The sequence below is a fragment of the Ovis canadensis genome, chromosome 7 (genome assembly GCF_042477335.2).
Source record: "Ovis canadensis isolate MfBH-ARS-UI-01 breed Bighorn chromosome 7, ARS-UI_OviCan_v2, whole genome shotgun sequence".
NCBI lineage: Eukaryota > Metazoa > Chordata > Mammalia > Artiodactyla > Bovidae > Ovis > Ovis canadensis.
The window spans coordinates 24,983,333-25,006,376 of NC_091251.1; the positions used below are offsets into that span (position 1 = coordinate 24,983,333).

Consider the following 23,044-nt stretch of genomic DNA (forward strand, 5'->3'; position numbering starts at 1 on the left):
AAAACAAGGGGAAGAAAAAGGCAGAGGAAGGCCACGAGAGCCCAGAGCGGCGGCTGCACTCGTCTGCAGCTGGCCTCCCCCAGCCTGGCTGCCAGGCTCTTTCCCGGATTCTGCGAGGAACGTCGGTGTCTTCCCTATATAGAGCTCTCCTGTTAATTACAGTTACTCAGAATACATTAATCCTACCTGCTAGAAAAAAGAAACAGCTAATTAAAAACAACGGTAGTATCTGGGGTAGGACACAAAGAGTTGCAAAACAAAGGAAATGTCACACTGTACTTAGCAGTGACTAACACTGACAGCGAGGACAGAGAACTGACTGAGCCGCCGAGAGCGCTAGGACCATACTGCAAGGAGCGAGCAAGGGGAAAGTGAAAACTATGACCACACGGCAAGGAGCGAGCAAGGGGAAATGTGCTTCTTGGGTGAGCAGCTGGGCAGGGATGGTAGTAGTAAGAGAAGAGCTAAGCAGTTTTCCCTGAAAAGTAAAAAAATGGCATTAAAAATACAGTCAAGAAATAGCTATATACTTAAATTATTTAGAAATGTAAGTAAAATATCAGAAGAAAAAATTAAAATTGGAGAATGGTTATCTGTAAGAACAGAATTAGGAGTAGAAGGGGTAGGTAAACAGTACTATTTTGCAAGCTTCCCTTTAATTAAAAAAACATAATTAAAACAGCAAGCTCTGTCATTCAAATGTGCCAACTGTGTGTCAGGTACTCATTTCCTAAGAAACTTCTCTCACCAACTAGCTAAGATAGGTTTTGTTGTTACTTACTACTTGTTACCATGACAATCCCAATCTCCTAGGACTGTTGTGAGAGTTAAATGAGATGACCCGTTTCATTTTGTCTAGCACAGTGCCTGGCACAGAGTTAAATTCAACAGATGTTAGTTCTTACTACCCTCATTGAAAAGAACAGAGGGAAAGAAAAAAAAAACAACCACCATGAATACAGGGCTGAGAAGAAAGCAGTTCCATCTGATTTAAGAATATGCACAATGAGCCAAGCATTGCTAGGTTGGCAGCCGGATCAGAAAGGAATGTGAATGCTACTACCTTAGATTACGGACAGGCAGCTGTGGTAAAAACTATCGCAACAGTTTAGGTTAAGTATCAGATGTAAATATTTTAGGCTTTGTGGATTATATGGTCTCTGTTGTAACTGCTCAATTTTGCCACTGAAGCAGGAGAGCAGCCATAGATACGTAAACGAATGGGAGAGATTCTGTAATAAAACTTAACAATAAAACTATAATTACAGAACAAGCAGTGGGTTAATTTGGCCTGCAGGCCATCGTTAGCTGACCTCTGATCTAAGTGACTTGCTTTCTGAGAAATCTGTATGCAGGTCAAGAAGCAACAGTTAGAACCAGATGTAGAACAACAAGCTGGTTCCAAACTGGGGAAAGAGCGTGTCAAGGCTGTATGCCACCCTGCTTATTTAACTTACATGCAGAGTACATCATGTGAAATGCCAGGCTGGATGAAGCACAGGCTGGAATCAAGATTACTGGGAGAAATATCAATAAGCTCAGACATGCACATGATACCACCGTTATGCCAGAAAGCGAAGAGGAACTAAAGAAAGAGCCTCTTGATGAATGTGAAAGAGGAGAGTGAAAAAGCTGGCTTAAAACTCAACATTCAAAAAACAAAGATCATGGTATTCAGTCCCATCACTTCATGGCAAACAGATGGGGAAACAATGGAAACACTGACAGGCTTTATTTTCTTGGGCTCCAAAATCACAGCAGATGGTGACTTGGCAGCCATGAAATGAAAAGACGCTTGCTCCTTGGAAGAAAAGCTGTGACCAACACAAGGACAGCATATTAAAAAGCAGAGACGTTACTTTGCCAACAAAAGTCCATCTAGTCAAAGCTATAGTTGTTTCAGTAGTCATGTACGGATGTGAGGGTTGGACTATAAAGAAAGCTGAGTGCAGAAGAATTGATGCTTTTGAACTGTGGTGTTGGAGAAGACTCTTGCGAGTCCCTTGGACTGCAAGGAGATCAAACTAGTCAATCCTAAAGGAAATCCACCCTGAATATTCATTGGAAGGACTGATGCTGAAGCTAAAGCTTCAATATTTTGGCCACCTGATGCAAAGAACTGACTTATTGGAAAAGACCTTGATGCTGGGAAAGATTGTAGGCAGGAAGAGAAGGGGACGACAGAGGATGAGATGGTTGGATGGCATCATCAACTCAATGGACACGGGTTTGGGTGAACTCCAGGAGTTGGTGATGGACAGGGAGGCCTGGTGTGCTGCCAGGCTTGGGGTTGCAAACAGTTGGAACACGACTGAGCAACTGAACTGAACTGAACTGATCTAAGTAAAAGGTAAAGAAACCCAGTACAAGGCAAGAGCCCTGAGGATCAAAGGTCAGAATGAATGTATGAATGCTGCAGAGTGAATAAAGGGGGTGAGGAATCCCTTTTTACACATACACACACCCCCCACCCCCCAGGTTCTCTTCCAATTACTGTCCTAATTTCTGTCCTCTTGTGGTCAAACTCATCATTTTCATTTCCTCTTCTCTAATTCATTCCTCAGCCTGTCTCCTGGCTAATCATTTGCCAAAACTGATTATTACAAAGCCACCAAGAATCTCTAACCTGTCAAGATCAAATGACTCTTGATTCATAGTGTCCTCTTCTTTCTTCTTGGTTTCTATTCTTCCCTAAAACTATTTAATCATTTAAAATACTCACTCTTTAATCATTTAAAATACTCATTCTACAGTATCTTTCAGATTAAGTCCTCAAGGTGCTAATCCTCCTATTGCTCTTCCTTCAAATCAAAGACCTTCACATGATTTTACAACTTTTTTTTCTTCAAATCACAAACACATCTCCAGGGAGGACTGTTTTTTCTGCAGTAGGGCCTCCCCTGTGGCTCAGCTGGTAAAGAATCCGCCTGCAATGCAGACCTGGGTTCGATCCCTGGAGTGGGAAGATCCCCTGGAGAAGAGAAAGGCTACCCACTCCAGTATTCTGGCCTGGAGAATTCCATGGACTGTATAGTCCATGATGTCGCAAAGAGTTGGATTCGACTGAGCAACTTTCACTTTCCCCCTGGGTTGTAGAGGAGTTTCTATAGAGCCATTACATTAGCTTCTGGAGGATGCACCACAGGTTTCACTGTCTCGGCTCCAGTGTTTACACTGTTTGGTTAGGGAATGGGCAGGGTTGAGCCGCATGGTGCAGGCCTTGGGCTTCCACGTCTCACAGGAGACTTTCAGACTTCTTTATGTGTAAAAAGTAGGCAGAAACAATGAATAGAATTTTTTTGTCGTCCTCTCACTTAGAGGGTAGACCTTCCACATTCCCTGCTTTACTCAAGAGATTTCAGTTCAGTCTTGTCTCCTGTTCCTGTGTGACCTTTAAAATCCCAGCCCCTGGAATCTAGCTCAAGAGCTGACAAACTATGGTTGGCTGTGTGTTTCTGAGTTAAGAATGTTTTTCTAATATTTAAAATGGTTTATGTATTGTGCTATGATGGCAGAGTTTAGTAGTTATGCCAAAAACCATAATTACCTATAAAATGCAAAATATTCATTATATACGGCCCTTTGCTGGAAAAGTTTGCTGACCCTTGGCCTAGCTTCTAGGGCCTATATTCCATCAAAATCTCTAGGCTTCGATGGCAAAAGGTATCCTTCAAACCTGAACTGACATGCACGCACATGTGTGTAAGACACTGCAGGCCACGACTTACATGTGCTCATGAGACACGGTACTTCCTTCGTGAATCTCTTTATTCTCTTGGCTTCTGTGACATCCTTTTTCGTGTACATTTTCTCTTATCTGCTTCTTCCTTCTCATTTTCCTTTACTGGTGCCATTTAGTGACCTCTAGTAGTTGGTCCTTTCTAGGGGTCTGGTCCTTTTCCCCTAAGGTATATACTTTCCTGAGGCTGCTGCTGCTGCTGCTGCTGCTGCTAAGTCGCTTCAGTCGTGTCCGACTCTGTGCAACCCCATAGACAGCAGCCCACCAGGCTCTGCCGTCCCTGGGATTCTCCAGGCAAGAACACTGGAGTGGGTTGCCATTTCCTTCTCCAATGCATGAAAGTGAAAAGTGAAAGTGAAGTCACTGAGTTGTGTCCAACTCTCAGCCACCCCATGGACTGCAGCCTACCAGGCTCCTCCTTCCATGGGACTTTCCAGGCAAGAGTACTGGAGTGGGGTGCCATTGCCTTCTCCGTTTCCTGAGGCCAGGACTTCTTCAAGTGTGGTTACTGACCTAGATTGTAATCAATTAGGTAATATTAAAACTGCAAGTTCTTGATCTTAAATCCAGACCTACTGAATTAGAAACTCTGTAAGTGGGGACCAGGAAACAGAATTTTAAAACAAGTTCTCCAGGTTTACTTTTGTATACCAAAACTCAAATTTGTAAACTATTGCCCTAGCAATCTCCCTCATTCTCACCATTATAAAGATCACTGATATGTTTATAACTAAAAATTGTATTTTCAACTCTGTCCTCTCTCCTGAACTCCAGATTTTTACAGGAATTGTCTATAGGTACCTTCACCTAAATCTCACAGGCATAAACATGCACAAGAGAAGTCCTTTCAAATCTACTATTCTGTTTCAATTATTAGTACCACCTTTCACCCTGCAGCCCGTCAGACACCTGGAATCATTCTCAACTCTGTTTCCTTTTTCCTTGTATCTAAATACTGCTGCTTCCACCTTCGAAATATCTTTGCATGGATCACATCCTCTCTTTTCCCAGCCACTGGCCTTGTACTGCGTCTCATCTTGAGATCCCCAGGACTGTTACAGGAGACTTCTAACAGCCAAGATGCCCATACCTTTTCAAATCCATATTCCACAGAGTTTTCTTTCTAAATGCAAAATTCATTATCTCTCACTTGGATTTCAGCCACACTGCACAACTCCAGAAGTTACCAGTACTTAGAATACACAGTCACCTAACTGGTATCTCCACTGTTCTCATCATAGCCAGAAGGATCTGATCATATTACTCTCCTTCAGCAGCTTCCCCATATCTGTAGAACAAAGTCTCAGATGAGGCCTGCCCTGCCTGCTGTCCCACTGCCAAACTCTAACCTACCATCTGGCCTTCCCACCCCTACCCTCCCACTTTGTGGTCTAGCTTCTTTCTTTTCTAGAGATGCTCTGTTTGGAGCAAATTTCTCTTTATCGTCAAACTCAGTAATGGTCTCTCTCCTCTGTGGAGATATGCCCAAGTCCTCAAGGAAGAGCTGACCATCCCCTACTTCAGGCCAACTGTGATCTCATGCCAGTTTAGGTTTACTATTCCACTTTCCACTAGTCTTTTGAGTAACTTCTGCTGACTCTTTAAGCCTGCAGACATGGCACAGAATAGGCTGCTTGGTAGATGTTCCTAAAATTGAAATGGGCCCAAATGAGTTCAGGGAGACACTACACTACAGTTGGAGCCTGAGTACCTAGGGGTACAAAGGCCTCAATCAGTAGGAGCAGAAAAATCAGAAGAAGAAATGGTTTATGGGAGAGAGGAAAGATGGTGGTTTCTGCCACAAACATGCTGATCTGAGGACCGTGACAGAATATCCAGGTGGAGAGGTCCAAGCAGGAACCTGGAAATACCGGTGCAAGATTCAGGGAGAGATCAAGCAGGATGAGAGTTAAGAGATATGTTGAGAGTCTGAAGCCAAAACAGCTGATGAAATAAACAAGAGAGAATAATAACCCAAGAGTAGAAGGCAAAGACCACCACCCTGGGAAATAGTGAGGCAAGGGGAAGAAAAGACAGGATGACAATTGGAAAAAGTTGCCAAGGAAAGAGATAAGCACCAGGTGAATGCAATGTGAGGAAAACTAAGGGAAACAGTTTCAAGAAGGAATGGGATTAAATTATCTAAGAATGTCTAGGGGTACCTGGGTTAAAAATAGTACAGTAAGGAAAGTTTGTTTCCCCTGAGCTGTAATGTTTAAAGTCCAAATGTTACACTCTCTTGGGGCTGTCCACATACACATCCAGCATCAGGAACCACAGGGCACTCATAAGGGAAATCATGCGCTCTCTGACTCACAGAGAGCGCCATTCAGAACAGTAGAGAGAAAACAAAGTCAGGATAAATAAAAATCTGATCTGGGGTATACCTGAAATTGGACCCAACTGCACCATTTTCCCTAGCCATGGGAGAGGTTCTGGGCCAGGCTCAAAGAGAGACATCATGAGGTTTGATTTCTTCTTGCTGTCAGCTTGAGAGTAGAGCATCCCATGCCATTCAGGACTAGATGGAGAGAAGACAGATGGTGAGAACAGCTTTACGCCTGGGACCGTCAAGCTAAATAACTCTACCCTGTGTTTTTCTCTCAAGAGACATGGCTTTCAGCTTTGAAATTAGGTGCACCATTCTTATTAAAGCCGAATCCTAAACCTACAAATGCATACTGCTGCTGCTGCTGCTGCTAAGTCACTTCAGTTGTGTCCGACTCTGTGCGACCCCATAGACGGCAGCCCACCAGGCTCCCCCGTCCCTGGGATTCTCCAGGCAAGAACACTGGAGTGGGTTGCTATTTCCTTCTCCAATGCGTGAAAGTGAAACGTGAAAGTGAAGTCGCTCAGTCGTTTCTGACCCTCAGCGACCCCATGGACTGCAGCCTTCCAGGCTCCTTCATCCATGGGATTTTCCAGCAAGAGTACTGGAGTGGGGTGCCATTGCCTTCTCCAAATGCATACTATTGCCCCCTAATATTAGCATTCTTTGGAGATATGTATTACTATTTAGCTATGTAGATACGGAAATAAAAAATAGTCTTATAAGAGAAAAAGAGAATCACAAGGGCAGCAGATAGCTGCAGGAGTGGTGAGGAGTAAGAGCTGTGACCTATAGGTCTCTTCAGCCACCTCCAAATCATTCACAGAAGTATCGCACAGAGAAGCCCTTCTAACACAGTGTGCAAAGCCATCACCCAGCTCTGTTCACACTTCTCAAAGGGCTTCAGGTGATTCTTGTATTCAGAATTAGTGCAAGTAACTTGAGCACCAAGAATCCAGCACACCGATATCTGAAAAGAATTGCATTTGTCTTTTTGGATTAGCTAATTTTAACTCAAGCAGAACTGGAGCCATGCTTCCTCCAGGTATTCTTAACAACTCTTGATCTTCTCTACCACTCAATCCCAGCTGATGGCCAGAGGATGACCAGTCACCTCTTCTTCTCTAACAAACAGGTATTCTCGAAAAGGAAGCAGGCGGTTCTGCATATTTTGAGACTATATCCAAAGTCAAAGCTAGAAGGGCATTCCTTATAGAGAAGGAATATAGCACAGTGGCTATGAGCATGGGCTACAGAGTCACACGCATGGATAAAAATCCTGACTCTTTCATTTAATATCTGTGTGACCTTGAGCAAGTACCATGACTTTGCTCTCTAAGTCTGTTTCCTCATCTAAGGCAACAGGGGGTAATACTGATACCTCTTGGATAGTGTTATGAGGGATTAAATGAGTTAACATATGTAAGGTGCCTAGAGGAGTATCTGGCACATGGTAAAATGTTCAGTATTATCAGCATCTTTTTTCATTTTATAGCTGAGAAGTCTGTGCATACTGTCTAAGATCCTAAAACAAGTTGGCAGCATTGCTTTAACTGACTCCAAGTTTCCTAGATAGGACAGAAAAGAGGAAAACTGAGAAGAGATATAATATAAAGGCAATATAAAGATCTACTGTACAGCACAGGGAACTCTGCTCAATGTTACATGGCAGCCTGGATGGGAGCAGAGTTTGGGGGAGAGTGCTGCTGCTGCTGCTGCTGCTGCTAAGTCACTGCAGTCGTGTCCAACTCTGTGCAACCCCATAGACAGCAGCCCACCAGGCTTCCCCGTCCCTGGGATTCTCCAGGCAAGAACACTGGAGTGGGTTGCTGTTTCCTTCTCTAGTGCATGAAAGTGAAAGGTGAAAGTCAAGTCGCTAAGTCGTGTCCGACTCTTAGCGACCCCATGGACTGCAGCCCACCAGGCTTCCCCGTCCCTGGGATTCTCCAGGCAAGAACACTGGAGTGGGTTGCTGTTTCCTTCTCCAGTGCATGAAAGTGAAAGGTGAAACTCAAGTCGCTAAGTCATGTCCGACTCTTAGCGACCCCATGGACTGCAGCCTACAAGGCTCCTCTGTCCATAGGATTTTCCAGGCAAGAGTACTGGAGTGGGGTGCCATTGCCTTCTCCTGGGGGAGAGTAGATACATGTATATGTACGGTTGAGTTCCTCTGTTGTTCACCTGAATCTATCACAACATTGTTAATCAGCTTACTCCAATACAAAATAAAAAGTAAAAAAAAAAAGAAATCAATGTAAAAAATACTTTATTAGGGAGGTGACATATGTATACACCTCTGAGTGATTCATGTGGATGAATTATCGTCCAATTAAAAATAAATAAATTTAAAGCAGGAAATAAAAAGTGCTCATCATCATCTAAAAAATATAAAGGCAATATAATTAGAAGACGCACTCTGTACTTATTCTAGTGGATGCTTTAAAGAGAAGTATAGACGGTGACAGTAGGTGGGAAGGATAAGGCAGGAAGAGAAGAAGAGTGATGAGATCCTTTCTATTCTTTCAGAAAAATCTGGGAAATACTTCCCTTTGTAAATTGATTCTCCCTTTCACTCAACAAACAGTAAAAAAGTTTCTTACCCTAACTGAACTATCGCCACCATTCCTTCCACTTTTAGGCTGCCATGAAGCAGGACACAAAAGTTGGGTATCTTGCCTGCAATCTGATTGGCTGAATTTTCATCTTCATTGTCATCAGTGATACCAGTACCCACCTCATCACCTTCTGTGAAAAGAGAGAAAACCAGTCAGACTGATATTAGCTAGAAAAGCCCCAAGCTCCAATTGCACTCTGGGCTGCTTCTAACCTTGGAAGGAGAGTACACAGAATTATAAAGGAATATTATAACAAGGAAGAAAAACTCATATTCTGGTTTTCCTATGTCCATATAAAATTCAGATTTCACATATTATATGAATTCTATTTATAGGAAACATCCAGAATAAGCAAATCTATACAGATAGAAAGGATATCAGTGGTTACCTGAAGCTAAGAGAGATGGAAGGTTAGGGATTGACAGCTAAAAGGTTTCTTTTTGAGGTAGTGAAAATTCTAAAATTCTGATTCAAAAACTGTGGTTATGGTTGCATAACTCTGTAAATACACTAGATACTCCTGAATTGTACACTTTAAATGAGTGAAGTATTTGGTATATGAATTATATTTCAGCAAAACTGTTACACAAAAAAATCAGTTTTCCATAGTTTCTACTAGAATACTAAGCTAGATGCTCTCTGGGAATTTTAGGCACCACTGAAACAGAAACAGAGGTTCAGAGATGTCAAGAGTGTTCTCAACTGACAGCCTTCAGGCAGCAAGTGGATGGGACACCCCAAAGAGCAGGGACTACTCCACAGGCTTCTTGACTCGCTTCTCCAACTCCAGCTTCTCTCATACACTCTGCCGACAGATGCATGCATCTTCCTTCAGGTAACTTCCTTCTGGAACCATCCGCTTACTCAAGCTGATTCAAAGACTTTCTAATTCAATAGGAAGACTCTGCCTGGCTTGATATTCAACAGCCCTTACAACATGGCTCCATTTTACCTTCCCATACTTTTCTTTCCACTGTTCTCCCCCATGAACTCTTTATTTTGCCCACTTTCTTTCCTGGCAATTTATATGGGTGTGCAGAATCCCCCCAGGACCTTAGAAATAGGGGAAACCTGGTTTTTATCAATACCAAGAACAATAAGCTAAAGTATAAACACAGTGATCACAACCAGTCATCTATGAGAACATATCAAAGATTTGGTCTATGTGATGGACGATTGTGGAACGCCCAAAACTCCAACTGAAATGACCGTGAGTAAATGGAATGTGATCGTAACTCAGCAGGGGGAAACCTGATTGACTGTATACATTTCTTGGAGAAAGCTGGTGAACATAAAGGAGATGGTCAGCCTAAAACAGAGAAAGGAGAAGTTTAAAGTGCTAGAGACTAACATTCTCCAGAGAGATGCTGAATTCAGGAGCTGTAGCTATAGTTGCTGGAGAAGTATACTCTGAAATAATGTGGCCTCACAAGGGCCTGGATTCATTCATTCATTCAACAGTGTTTACTGAGTAAGTGCTGAGTGCTGAGCGCCAGTAGAGAGCAGGTGCAGTCTCTCCTGTTATAAAGCTACATTCCACATTCATCAGGCAACCTTCTAAGAGAGACTTTGGTTTCTCCAGCATGATCCCACAGGGAAAGACAGAGCCCAAGATGAGGAACTAAGCAAGCATTCTCATCTCTAGGGAGGACTTCCACTGTAACTTAACAAGCAGCACACAGTAAATATGTGTCAAGTGCTTTCCAGTTATAAAGCAGAAGAATTCGTTTTTAATATATTAGGCAACATTCCATTTTTTAAAAAATCCAACCCAGTAAATACTCCTTTCCTCCAAAGTCTTCAAAATGGGCTATTCTACTATCTAACATTTAAGAATAACTTTAGATAATAAGATACTTCATACCTATCACTGGAAGAAGAAGAGAACTCACCTTTGTTAAGTGCTATAGGTAGGACCAGATGTCTGGACAGAACTGGGGGACTTGAAATATCTGCTATATCAATAAATCCCACTATTTCCAAATCTGAAAAGAAGGAATCAACATAGAATTAATTTGTTACAAACAATAAATGTTGGAGATGATGTGGAAAGAAGGAAACCCTCCTACATTGTTGGTGGGAATGTAAATTGGTACAGCCAATACTGTTCTCTATGGAGAACAGTATGGAAGTTCCTTAAAAACTAAAATTAGAGCTACCACATGACCCAGAAACCCTAATCCTGGGCATATATTTGGAGAAAACCACAATTTGAAAGGTTGCATGCACCCTGATGTTCAGTGCAGCACTACTTAGCCAGGACATGGAAATGTCCATTGACAGAGGAAGGGATAAAGAAGATGTGGTACCAAAACGCAATGGAATATCACTCAGCCGTAAAAAGGAATGGAATAATGCCATCTGTAGCAGTATGGATGGACCTAGAGACTGTTACACAGAGTGAAGTAAGTCAGAGAGAGAAAGACAAGTATCATATAATGTTGCTCATATGCGGAATCTAGAAAAATGTCATCGATGAACTTACTTGCAAGCAGAAATAGAATCACAGATGTACAAAACAAACTTATGGTTGCCAAAGGGGGAATTGGTGGTGGGACGAACTGGGAGACTGGGATTGATATATACCTACATTGAAACTGTACACAAAATAGATAACTAATGAGAAGCTACTGTATAGCACAGGGAACTCTACTCAGTGCTCTGTGGTGACCTAAATGGAAAGGAAATCTAAAACAGAGGAGTGTTTATATATATTTTATATATACATATATATACATGTATATATCTGATTCACTTTGCTGTACAACAGAAACCCACACAACATTGTAAAGCAATTATACGCCAATAAAAATTAGTTCATCTTATGGGAAAGTACATTATTTTCTATGTACTGGATTTCATAAACACTGTGTTTAGTTGGGGAATTCAAATATGTGATGACTAGGAAGGTTATTAGAAGTCTTTCTGAATGACTCTAGCACTTTGCATTTCAAGTAACTAAGAAAATAAACTAATAAAATTGAGAGAAAGAAATACATTTTCTACAAAACCAGGATTGCAGTCTATATATGACAATGATTTCTTTGCTTTATAGAAACTGTATTAAAGACCAAAAGTATTTTTTGAAAATTTAAAATTAGTTAAAAAAAAAAAAGTTGAAACCCAAAGTACACTCTAAAAGTTTCTCTCTGATTATATAGATATTAGTATGCTGCTGCTGCTGCTAAGTCGCTTCAGTCGTGTCCAACTCTGTGTGACCCCATAGACGGCAGCCCACCAGGCTCCTCTGTCCCTGGGATTCTCCAGGCAAGAACACTGGAATGGGTTGCCATTTCCTTCTTCAGTGCATGAAAGTGAAAAGTGAAAGTGAAGTCGCTCAGTCGTGTCCGACTCTTAGTGACCCCATGGACTGCAGCCTACCAGGCTCCTCCGTCCATGGGATTTCCCAGGCAAGAGTACTGGAGTGGGGTGACATTGCCTTCTCCGATAGATATTAGTATAAAAACTTAGAAAACACTAAAAACTGTAAAGAAGAAAAACAAAGTCATTCATTATTTATATCATTGGAAGAAGCCTTCATATTTTACTCATTTTCAAAAAATTTTTTAAAAAAGTCAGGATCATGGTGAGGACATACTTCTTATATTGAATAATCAGAAAATCTGATTCTCTGGACTTTTGGTGTCATTACCTTCTTTAGCTGATTAACAAATGAATTAGCATAAGCAGTTATATATATTTTTTCATTTGAGTAGAAAAAGGCCTATGTTTTAAAGTGGTTTAAATATAAGCTTTAACAAAAATCCTGGACTAAAGTTTATATAACGTAGTCCATTAAATAAAAAACAATTATCCTTATTTTCTTAGTGACTTAAAATGCAAAGTATTAGAGCCATTCAGAGAAATTTCCAATAACCTTCTTAGTCATTGTATTTGATTTCCCTACCTAAATACTGCTTATGAAATCTGATACATAGAAAGTAAAGTGCTTCTTGAAAGAAAAGATCTATTCAAAGTTACTCATCAAAAAAAAGATGGGAGTCTAACTGGTTTGAAGGCAACAAAACATTTGGCACCTTGCTATCTAGTTGCAAAGAAAGAGATGGATGCCCTACTTTTAGACAGCCGGGTACAGAAAATAAAGGCCCAGAAAATAGAAGAGTTTGTGCACAGCCTTTCCCTCAAAAACTCCTTAAAATCTATACATTTAAGAATGAAATGAACCTCCAGTTGTATTTAATTTTAATCATTTGGTGACTGAACAGCTACCTGGTGAATGTCTACTGAGCATGAGACAGTATGCCAGGCGCAGAGGGAGTCATGGTGACTAAAACAGTTGATGGTTCAACATGTACCCACCACTCAAGGAGTCCACCTGCCAATATCAGACAATTCTCTTCTCTACCACCCTAGTTACTTCAGATTCTTGGCTTTGCCAATCTAATCTAAGCATAGCACCGGCAAAATGAGCCACGTAGAAGTCATATACTTTGCTTTCTTTTAGTCATAATACAAGCAGCAGGATTAGAGGGGTACAGTATATCAGAGCTGAGACCTGAGAGATTCCACTTACCCAGCCAATAAGAACTAGAGGAAGTGACTTGTCCAGGGTCACAGAGGAAGACTCACACAGATAAGCCTAAAAGCTAGCTCTTCATACATGACCTTAATAATGATGCTAGTCAGCCTCTGGTGGCTCAGAGGTTAAAGCGTCTGCCTCCAATGTGGGAGACCCAGGTTTGATCCCTGGGTCGGGAAGATCCCTAGAGAAGGAAATGGCAACCCACTCCAGTATTCTTGCCTGGAGAATCCCATGGATGGAGGAGCCTGGTAGGCTATAGTCCATGGGGTTGCAAAGAGTCAGACATGACTGAGCGACTTCACTTTCAAGCTTCTACAAAGCTTTCCATGCTTCTCTCCATGCCTTTCAAGTCAGTCTTACTATCTCTATTAAAGAACCACCTCAAGGATTTCAATCCTAGTGAATTTGGCTCTGGTTTCCAATCTCTAGTGGTTATAATCATCTAGGACTGGAGATTAATTCATGACGTCCCCATGGAAGACCACTCATCTGCCAATCCTTAGGCAATGCACCCTCCCATCCAAAGTATACTGAGTATATATTTCTCTACAGCCCTCCTGGAGAGAGGAGAAGAAAATCAGAAGTGAGAAGAAAGTAAGGGTAACAGAAGAACTAGGGAGGAAGTTTAAAAAAAAAAAAGTTACCTGTATTAATGACTTTAGGGATAGGATCAATTTCCTCATCTATTACAAAAGGTTCTGGCCTGGGGAAGACTTGCACGTCAGCGGTTAGGTGGCCGCACTTGAGAACAGCGTGGAAAGGTGTATATGCCAGGTCTATCAGCTTTCTAGAATATGATGATGATTTGTTATAGGAAGACTAGTGTGACACATGTACTTTTTTCCAAGTAAATTTTTTTAAGATGTTAACTTTGTTTTCCCTTCAAGTTTATTCCAAAGCTATGATCTGACCATTCATGAAACAGAACAAAATCTGACATTTTTGGTGAAATTTCAATTCTGAAAAGCCCAAAAGCAAGTTCATCTTTGAAACTGCTGTCAATGTAAGGAAGTCGGTACCTGTAGGCATTATAGATTTAGATATGCTTAATTTAAAAGGGAGTAAACTTTTAAAAGTCACTACTATCAGTCATAATATCTGAAAAAATGTGCAACTTGGGAAAATGAAATGACACAATTAGAAATAGTAAACTAGATATTATTGTTTGCTATCAAATTATAATAATAGATTGTAAGAAGGCAAAAAAGCTCAATGTGTATACTCACCCAAACATAGACTGTACATTTTTCAAGCACAGAGGACCATCAATAGTAAAAATCTGCCCTTCACCATTGTTTAAATCTATAAGACGTTCAAGGCAATCCAAGGAATCAGTGCTCTGAAGCTAGAAAGCAAAACAACCCTTTTAAAGTGGCATAAAATGAGACATTATTATCAACACACCAAGGTCACATAAGGGAGATGATTTTTTTTTTAATCAATGTGAGAAGGAAAACAAGTTTGACTCAAAATTACCAAAAAGGAATGTTATAGAAAATTATACCAGTAGAGCTATTTCATTTCAAGTAGCTTTGCAATGATTCAGAGGTGACTGCAGCTAGTATTCACAGACCAGCTTCCATTCCAAATATTTCTAACATCTTTTAGTAAAAGCCATCATTATCTACATTTTACAGATAGAAAAACTGAGATGAAGAAAAATTAAATAACTTTCCAAACTAAATGGGAAAATCAGGAAGTGGAGTTTAATAAAACACTCATCAGAATAATGTTACTTTACAAAAAAAAAAGCATACTTCTGTCCACATTCCTAGCTTAATGGATGTTAAGACTTCCTAACTGAGGGAAACAATGAACACCAAAAAGAACATTTTGACTCTTCAGCATGTGAAGGATCTTTGTGGGAAGTAGGATGGATAACAACTCCTGCTATGTCTCTTGAGATGGGGCAACACTGTGCTTTCAGAGAGCATTTGAGACAGAAAGTCTTTTCAAATATAATTAGTAATCAGTCTCAGCTGAAACAATGCAGGTGGATGTGATAGTACAGGCATACCTCATTTATTGAGCTTCGCAGATACTGCCTTTTTTTTTTTAAATTGAAGGTTTGTGGCAAACCAGTGTCAAGCAATTTTATTGGCCCCATCCTTCCAACAGCATTTACTCACTTTGTTTCTATGTCACATTCTGGTAATTCTCCCAATATTTCAAACCCTCCACAAGCAAAAAGATTACAACTCGCTGAAGGCTCAGATGATAGTTAGCATTCTTGGGCAATAAAATATTTTTAAAATAAGGTATGTAGATTTTTTTTTTAGACTTAATGCTATTGTACACTTAACAGATTACAGTAAAGTATAAACAGAACTTTTATATGCACTGGGAAAGCAAGAAATTAATGCAAATTGCTTTATTGTGATTCCCACTTCAATGCAATTCCCGCTTCGTGGTGGTGGTCTGGAATATCCTACAGTATCTCTGAGGCATGCCTGTATACATAATGCAATATTAGTGGAATGCATTAAAAATTAAACTGAGTCCCAAAACATATCTAATCAAACTAAAAAGAACTTAGTACAAAGCATTACCTCCTCCAGATTTGCCATGCACATGATGTACAACTTAGATGGAAAAGGAAAAGGTAGTGGAAACCTGTTGCTCTCGCTGCGTTGGTTGTGAGTAGCCAAGGAGTGCCGCAGAGACCCTCTACCGATGCCAAGACAGCCATCTGTCACCAGAACAACCTGTTTGCCAAGAGTGAGAGGAGCTTTGTCCATGAAATAACATATTTATTTAAGGCAGTCTCATTCGGCAATGTTTGCATTTCTCCTGACTTACATTTGCACTGAAAAATGTACCTCTGCAGGGATACAAGCAAAGATGTGAATAAATCTCAATAACATTTTGTCAAGTGAAAGATGACAGACACATTGTATGATTCTATACATATATATATATATGTGAAGTTCTAGAACAGGTAAAACAAAACTAAGATAAATCAAATAGGGAATGTAGGGAGATACTGGGTAGGAAGGGGCGTGAGGAAACTGTAGGCTAATGGAAATGTTCTATAGCTTAACTGCAACAGCAGTTACATAAGTGTATACACTTGTATAAAACTCAATAAACTGTACACTTAAGATCTATGCATTTTACTATATTTTACCTAGTTAAACCTTTAAAGAAAAGCACCTATCTGTGAACACTTAAAAAAGGACAAAACTATTCATAACCAATTCTTACTTAACTGTATTAAAACTAGAATCCTACTTCTCAGACGAGGAGTTGGCACCTAAGGCGCTGCTGTCAAAAATGGCATAAGGATTTACGTGTGTCCCTAGGAGGTATCAGCACAGAGGTCTGAAGACTGATTCAGGATACTTTATTTTCAAAGATGACAAACTTTATCTACCCCTGGTCAACTAAAATGACAACTCCTTTAAACATGTATTTATTTACCATATATAGACATGACTTTTAAAATGCACTATTTAAAAACTATTTATTTATTGGCTGCACTGGGTCTTTGTTGCTGTGCGGGCTTTCTCTAGTTGCGGTGAGCAGGGGCTTCTCTTGTTGCAGAGCACAGGTTCTAGGTGTGAGTGCTTCAGTAGTTGCGGCACATGGGCCTGGTTGCTCAATGGCATGTGGGATGTTCCCAGACCAGGGATCGAACCTGCGTCCCCTGCACTGGCAGGTGAATTCTTATCCACTGTACTACCAGTGTGTATGAGCGCTCAGTCGTGTTAGACTCTTGTGACCCCATGGACTGTAACGTGCCAGGTTCCTCTGTCCATGCAATCTTCCAGGCAAGAACACTGGAGTGGGTTACCATTCCCTCTTCCAGGGGATCTTTCAAACCTAGGGATTGAACCCACATCTCTTATGTCTCCTACATTGGCAGGTGGATTCTTCACCAACAGCACCACCTGGGAAGTCCTGAAATGCATTCTTAATCAACCTATGATGTTTAAAAGACTTCAAAACATACCAACAATAGAGGTTAGTTACAGATCGTTTTCATTTTTCTCATTGCTTCCAAGTGATCCTGTGCAGGGTGGACTTCGCAAGCAATCCAGAGGAGGATTATTTTTGTTCCCTAACCTAGTCTAGTAACTTGACAATAACAGGCCAGTAAGGCAGTATTAGGTGGTTGTACCATGTGAAGTGCCATGATTCACATGTGCACACACGTGTATTCACTTATGTCTGACTCTTTATGACACCAAAGACTGTGGCCTGCCAAGCTCCCCTGTCCATGGGATTCTCCAGGCAAGAACACTGAAGTGAGTTGCCATTTTCTCCTCCAGGGGATCTTCCCCACTCAGGGATCGAACCCAGGTCTTCTGCATTGGCAGGAGGATTCTTTACCACCTGGGAAGCCCGTCAAGACTGGCACTTACTTCTAAAGCCCAAGAAGGCTTATTAGAGGTCCCCTGGAGAGATGTCATCTCTTGGGAAGGCAGGCAAGGCATATCCCTCTTCCAGGTACCAACAGCTGCTATCTAATGATTTACTTCTGCCACTAGCCTTTTCAGATGCTATATGATAATGAAATATTTTTTATAATGTCCAAATGGAACAGATTTACTCAGCTAATGACGACACAGTCCAGCTTTCTAAAAAATTGGCTAAAAATATTCCATATTAAAACAAATCCATTTGATATTAACTGATTATAAAAACAATCACTAATAACTTCCACTGTGTTTTGGACCTGGTTCACCCCAAAACTCACCAAGCAAGTCTAAGTGGATCCAGGCCCAGCTCCTTGCCCTCAGGGTACAGTATATCTCAAATTCAGATTCTTCCTTTTTGCAAAGGAAGAAGAAAACATTAAAAGGCACAAGTCTGCATGGTGCACAAGGTCTGGCTCTTACGTACTTTCTGAGTTTCTTCAAACACTGAAGAAGTAGCAAATGATACTAACTGTGTTATCTGCTAGCTTTCAGTTTGGAGGGTATTAACAACAAAACTTTACTTTTCATTATAGTTAGGAAGTTAGACAGTCTGTAATGTACCAAATAATGTTTATGAAGTAAGGTGCCAAAGATTTTAGTTTCTGAAAAGAAATAAAACGTATTTATTGGCTTTTTTCAGCAAGTGTCCACTACAGTGATCTGATTTTTAACCTTATTGTAGTAGCTCAGGGTCTTCACCAACTCATGACTTCATACTCTATCAACAGTATAGTTTTACGGTAAGAAAAGAGAAAAAAGCTTAAGAAGAAGCTGGGTTTACTGAGATACAATTTACATGCAATAAAACTCACCCTTATCTGTATATAGTTCTATGAGTTCCAACAAGTGCGTTCAGCGATGTAACCACTTTTGCAATCAGGATACAGACCAGTTCCATCGCTTCTCATATTCCTTCATGCTTTACTTAGGTCAACCCCTAATCTTTCCAACTGTTGATTCAGGTAGATTGTAGATTGCAGGCAGCTACAATCTTATATTTATTTAAAAACCAAATATCACTGATGCTACTGACACTACTGAGGAATTCTGTATTTGACCCTATAGTAAAAAATCATATACTATGGTCCACTGACTATTTCTATAAGCAAAGTTTACTGGAACAGAGCCACACTCATTTATTTACTTAATATCTATGGCTGTTTCTATGCTACAACAGAGCTGAGGAGCTGCCACAGACCTGCAAAGGCTAAAATACAGAAAGTTTCCTGACTCCTGTTGTAGACTATTATGATTTTCCCTGTAGCAACTTTACGGTTTTCTTCTTTAAAATAAACCACTTCTCAAAGTACCTCTTTATGGCAAATGCTCAATTGCTACAACTCTGCTCTGATTTGATGCTAACGTAGACCTATTGTGGACTCGAAGGAAAGGGCAACTGATTTTATGACATTGATACACCTCACTTTTTAGATGAGTCAATAGTTGAGAAGGTTAAAAGTGTGCTGAATAAATGCTACACTGGAATAATGCAGACAGACTATATTGTACAGATGTTTACAATTCTATCGCTCAGAATTATAATCATCCCTTTCAGAGAGTGTTCTAAAATTCCACTGCGAGCCCTCTGTACTTTATACAAATAATACCAGCCTTCAATAAGTCAATTTACTTGGAAGATGCTTTCCTTAACACATAATTGCACTGCTTTTTGAGTATACTGGTGTTGATTTGGTGTCTTCTTTTAAAAGATACCAATGGCATATGAGATAGTTTGTGGGAATTACAATGCATGCTGTGTTAGAGCCTGAAGAAAACTGAAGCACCTCAGTGGTTAATGCTTTTAACTTAGGGCAAAGAAAAAGAATTAATCTTTTACCTGACAAGGAATTGCGCCACCCCATTCTTGCTGAACGATATTGCAAACACCAACTAACGCAGACTCCAAGCAGGTTTTATCATAATCATCCATATTACTTAGTGCTTCCTGATTGAATGAAAGATAAAATTCTTCATTATTCTTTATTGTTTTCATTTTACTAGAAAAAAACATAAACTGTTCAAAGAATGAATGTCACAGGGGACCCTGCATTTCCGAGAGCCCAAAGTACACTTTCTTAAAGAAAACTGGTAAAACAGACTTCTTCAGCTGTAAAGGATGATAAAAAAGAGCTTCCCTTTATTTTGTTCTCTCATCAGGTGAGACTGAATAGCCCATCAAGTTTGTATTTTTGTAAATGATCTTGACAGAATAGTTAAAATGAAAAATGTTTAAGCACATCAACAAAAATAATGGAAAATTTACTGACTACTACCACCATCTTAGGCACTTTACATGCATTTAATCATGATAACATCCTGTAAGTTGTAGATGATTAACCTATTTTTAAAGTAAGGAAACTAAGGTACAAAATGATTAGGTAATTTTCCCAGGTCTTATGCCCAAGTGGCAGAATCTAGATTTGAACCCAGTCAGTCAGACTCTAAGGCTCCTGGTCTTAATCATCACTCTGCACTATCTATACAGCAATTCTTTACATTTCAAACTACTAAACATCCAAGGTCCTTAGTTTGCTTACTTATGAGAAATCTGGTACAATTAAAAAAAAAAAAACGTTGAGTCACTTTTTTAAAAAGTGAGATAAGTGATTTAACAAAATTTTATTACTTATATTTAAAAAGCAAACTACACTGATCCTGAATTTCTAAACTGCCTAGCAATTATTAAATTGTTCATGTTAATTTCACAAACACTGACTGCTGCTCCCTATCTGCAAGGAACTGCGCAAGGCATTGTTGGAAATATTAATAATTTAGAGATACTGCCAGAAAGTAAATTCTTTGGCATATCATAGACAAACCTTTGGAAGATAACACTAATCAATCAGTTTTAAAATGAGGATTTCTTGGCATCTGTAAATCAAAGGCTATTTGTTGGGGAGGAAATATACTCCTGAATTACTCTAGAATGAAGGCTTTTGTAAGGAAGGGCTATTTTTCATCTCAAGTTTATAGAAAAGTAGAAAATAGTAGTGTTGAACCTAAAGATCCCGAAACTTAGGGAACAATTCTCCCACAGAGAATTTCAGAAAATCAAGAGACGTGGCTACGGCAACAACTCATAGCTCTAACTGAGAGCTCTACCAAAGGCTGAGGGCCTACTGGTTTATAATCCTTGTTTTATAGTTATATTCAGAATAGTATACTCAGAGACTTATCATTAAGCAATTCCAGTTATAAATATTCAGTGCAGTATGATAACACTGCTTTCCTTCCTATAAATTTGGGCCCCGTACATATAATAACTCATTCCTTTTAGTACCTGTAGGGTGTTATAATCTCTTGTGAAGGGAACCATCAACTCCCAGAGGGATGAAAAAACCACCAGAGCTGTAAACTCAAGCTTGTAATTTGTGGCCATGTGCTCAAACAGCATTGTCAAACCATGGGCTGCCAGGTGCTTGCGCTGATATTCCTCGGACCCCTCGATAGACACAGGTCGGGTCATGGAAAGAGATACGTCCATTACCACCACTGTAGGCATGATGAAAGTGATCCCGGTATTCCCAATCCGAATGCAGACAGAAAGCTATAGAGAAATGCTGCAGAAAACAAACATGATTAGGTCTTTCATGTCATGGAAAAAAATGCGTTTTTTTCATCGCGCATGTGTGTGTGTTATTCGCTCAGTCATGTCTGACTATTTGCAACTTTGTGGACCTGTCAGGCTCCTCTGTCCATGGAATTCTCCAAGCAATAATCTGGAGTGGGTTGCCATTCCCTTCTCCAGGGCATCTTCCCAATACAGGGATTGAACCTGGGTCCCTGATGTTGCAGGCAGATCCTTTACTTTTCATCATAATTTTAACCAAACTTGATAGAAACAAGTGAAGGCAAACCCCATCAAGTTGAGGTAAGGGCAAATCTGCAGGGACATCAGAGGGAAGCAAGCAGCTTTGCTGATCTAGGTCCTCTGTATGAGGACCACTCCCAGAATCACCCACTAAATGGCTATAAATCAAGGATCATCTTAAGTTACCTCTAGTAGAAATAAAATAAAACAAAATATTAAATTCAAGTAGCCCCTGAGTTGAAGATCTTCAAATGTCATATAACTTAAAATAACAAACATTCCTACATGACCTCTCTAACACTTAATTTACTAAAGAACATTTCTAAAACATTTCTAGTCGTCTTGTGGTGTTTTTTGACAATCAACCATTTTGGGGGGCTATCCTACTCAATACAGCAGTGTTTGGGCAAGTGTTTGCTGCATTATCTCGTTGCTTGATGTCCTCATTAAAAAAACTGAATGCAAAATATACAGCGAAAGGGCTAGTAAAGTTATAGTTCAAACTAGACAAAGCAGGAAATCATTAAGTATGGCAGAAGCAACCAGTTGCCTCAGCAGTACTCATTATAGACACATCAGCAACGGTGTTTTAAATACGAAGGAAAAGAACAAACTTAAGAATATGTATGACAGGGGGCTTCCCTGGTGGTTCTAGTGTTAAAGAACCCTCCTGCCAATGCAGGGGGACATGGGTTTGATCCCTGGTCTGGGAAGATTCCACATGCCCAGGGGTGACTAAGCCCATGCACTGCAACTATTGAGCTGCAACTACTGAGCCCATCGCAACTAGAGAAAGCCTGTGTACTGCAACAAAGACCCAGGACAGCCACAAATAAATAAAATAAATAATAATACAAAAGGATATGTATGACAGCTGGCATTATCTCATGAAACTGTGTGAAAGTCAAAATGGAAAAAGAGAAAACAAAAAGCTCTTTAAAATTATGAATTGAGAATCAGTATGAAGAAAACATTTCTGTACTCAGAAATAAAAAAGTTTACAGATATATAGACCTGCTCTTGCTGCTGCTACTCTATTATTAAGAAAACTATAGTCTAGTCACACAGTGAAATATCATATAGTTATAAATAAATGACACATCAATATCAGAAATATTTATATAAAGTATCAGCAACTGAGAAAAGCAGGTCATAGGACTATATGTATATACTGATTACAACTTCATAAAAATCCTACTGCATATATTTAATTAGAGAAGTCTCAAGATGGACATAAATAAGTTAGAAATTAAATGTTCACTTAAGTTCTTTTTGGAACTTACTTCAAAACACTGCATGTTTTAGTACAGTGTCCAACTGCAAATATGTGATATTCTCAAATTCTATTTGTAAAAAGGCTGTTGGGAATTCAGGACATTAGGGATCACAGAAACAATGTTATAAAGGGGGATCAGGGGCTCAGGTTAAGTAGGAAAAGCCTTTTTACCACATAATAGCCTAGATACATTTCAAATACAGTAATGCCTCATGCATTCAACACAACTATAAACATTAATACTGCCCAGCACATTGCTGCCCTGATGTTTTAATTTACACTACCATTCTTCCAAGTGTGTGCTGCAAAA

The 23,044-nt window shown here is 39.9% G+C and overlaps 1 protein-coding gene across 2 annotated transcripts in view; it reads right to left on the reverse strand.

Moving 5' to 3' along the window:
* The window catches only part of INTS14 (integrator complex subunit 14), a 36,977-nt gene that overhangs the window by 11,487 nt on the left and 2,446 nt on the right, over window positions 1-23,044 (reverse strand). For both annotated transcript variants that reach the window (XM_069597619.1, XM_069597620.1), the window contains exons 2-9: window positions 20,928-21,207; window positions 19,485-19,592; window positions 15,776-15,931; window positions 14,453-14,571; window positions 13,871-14,013; window positions 10,576-10,668; window positions 8,669-8,813; window positions 6,127-6,260 (exon numbers count right to left, since the gene is read on the reverse strand). In XM_069597619.1, coding sequence (XP_069453720.1) covers window positions 6,127-6,260; window positions 8,669-8,813; window positions 10,576-10,668; window positions 13,871-14,013; window positions 14,453-14,571; window positions 15,776-15,931; window positions 19,485-19,592; window positions 20,928-21,149 — 1,120 coding nt within the window. In that variant the 5' untranslated portion in view covers window positions 21,150-21,207. The remainder of the gene's footprint in view (window positions 1-6,126; window positions 6,261-8,668; window positions 8,814-10,575; window positions 10,669-13,870; window positions 14,014-14,452; window positions 14,572-15,775; window positions 15,932-19,484; window positions 19,593-20,927; window positions 21,208-23,044) is intronic.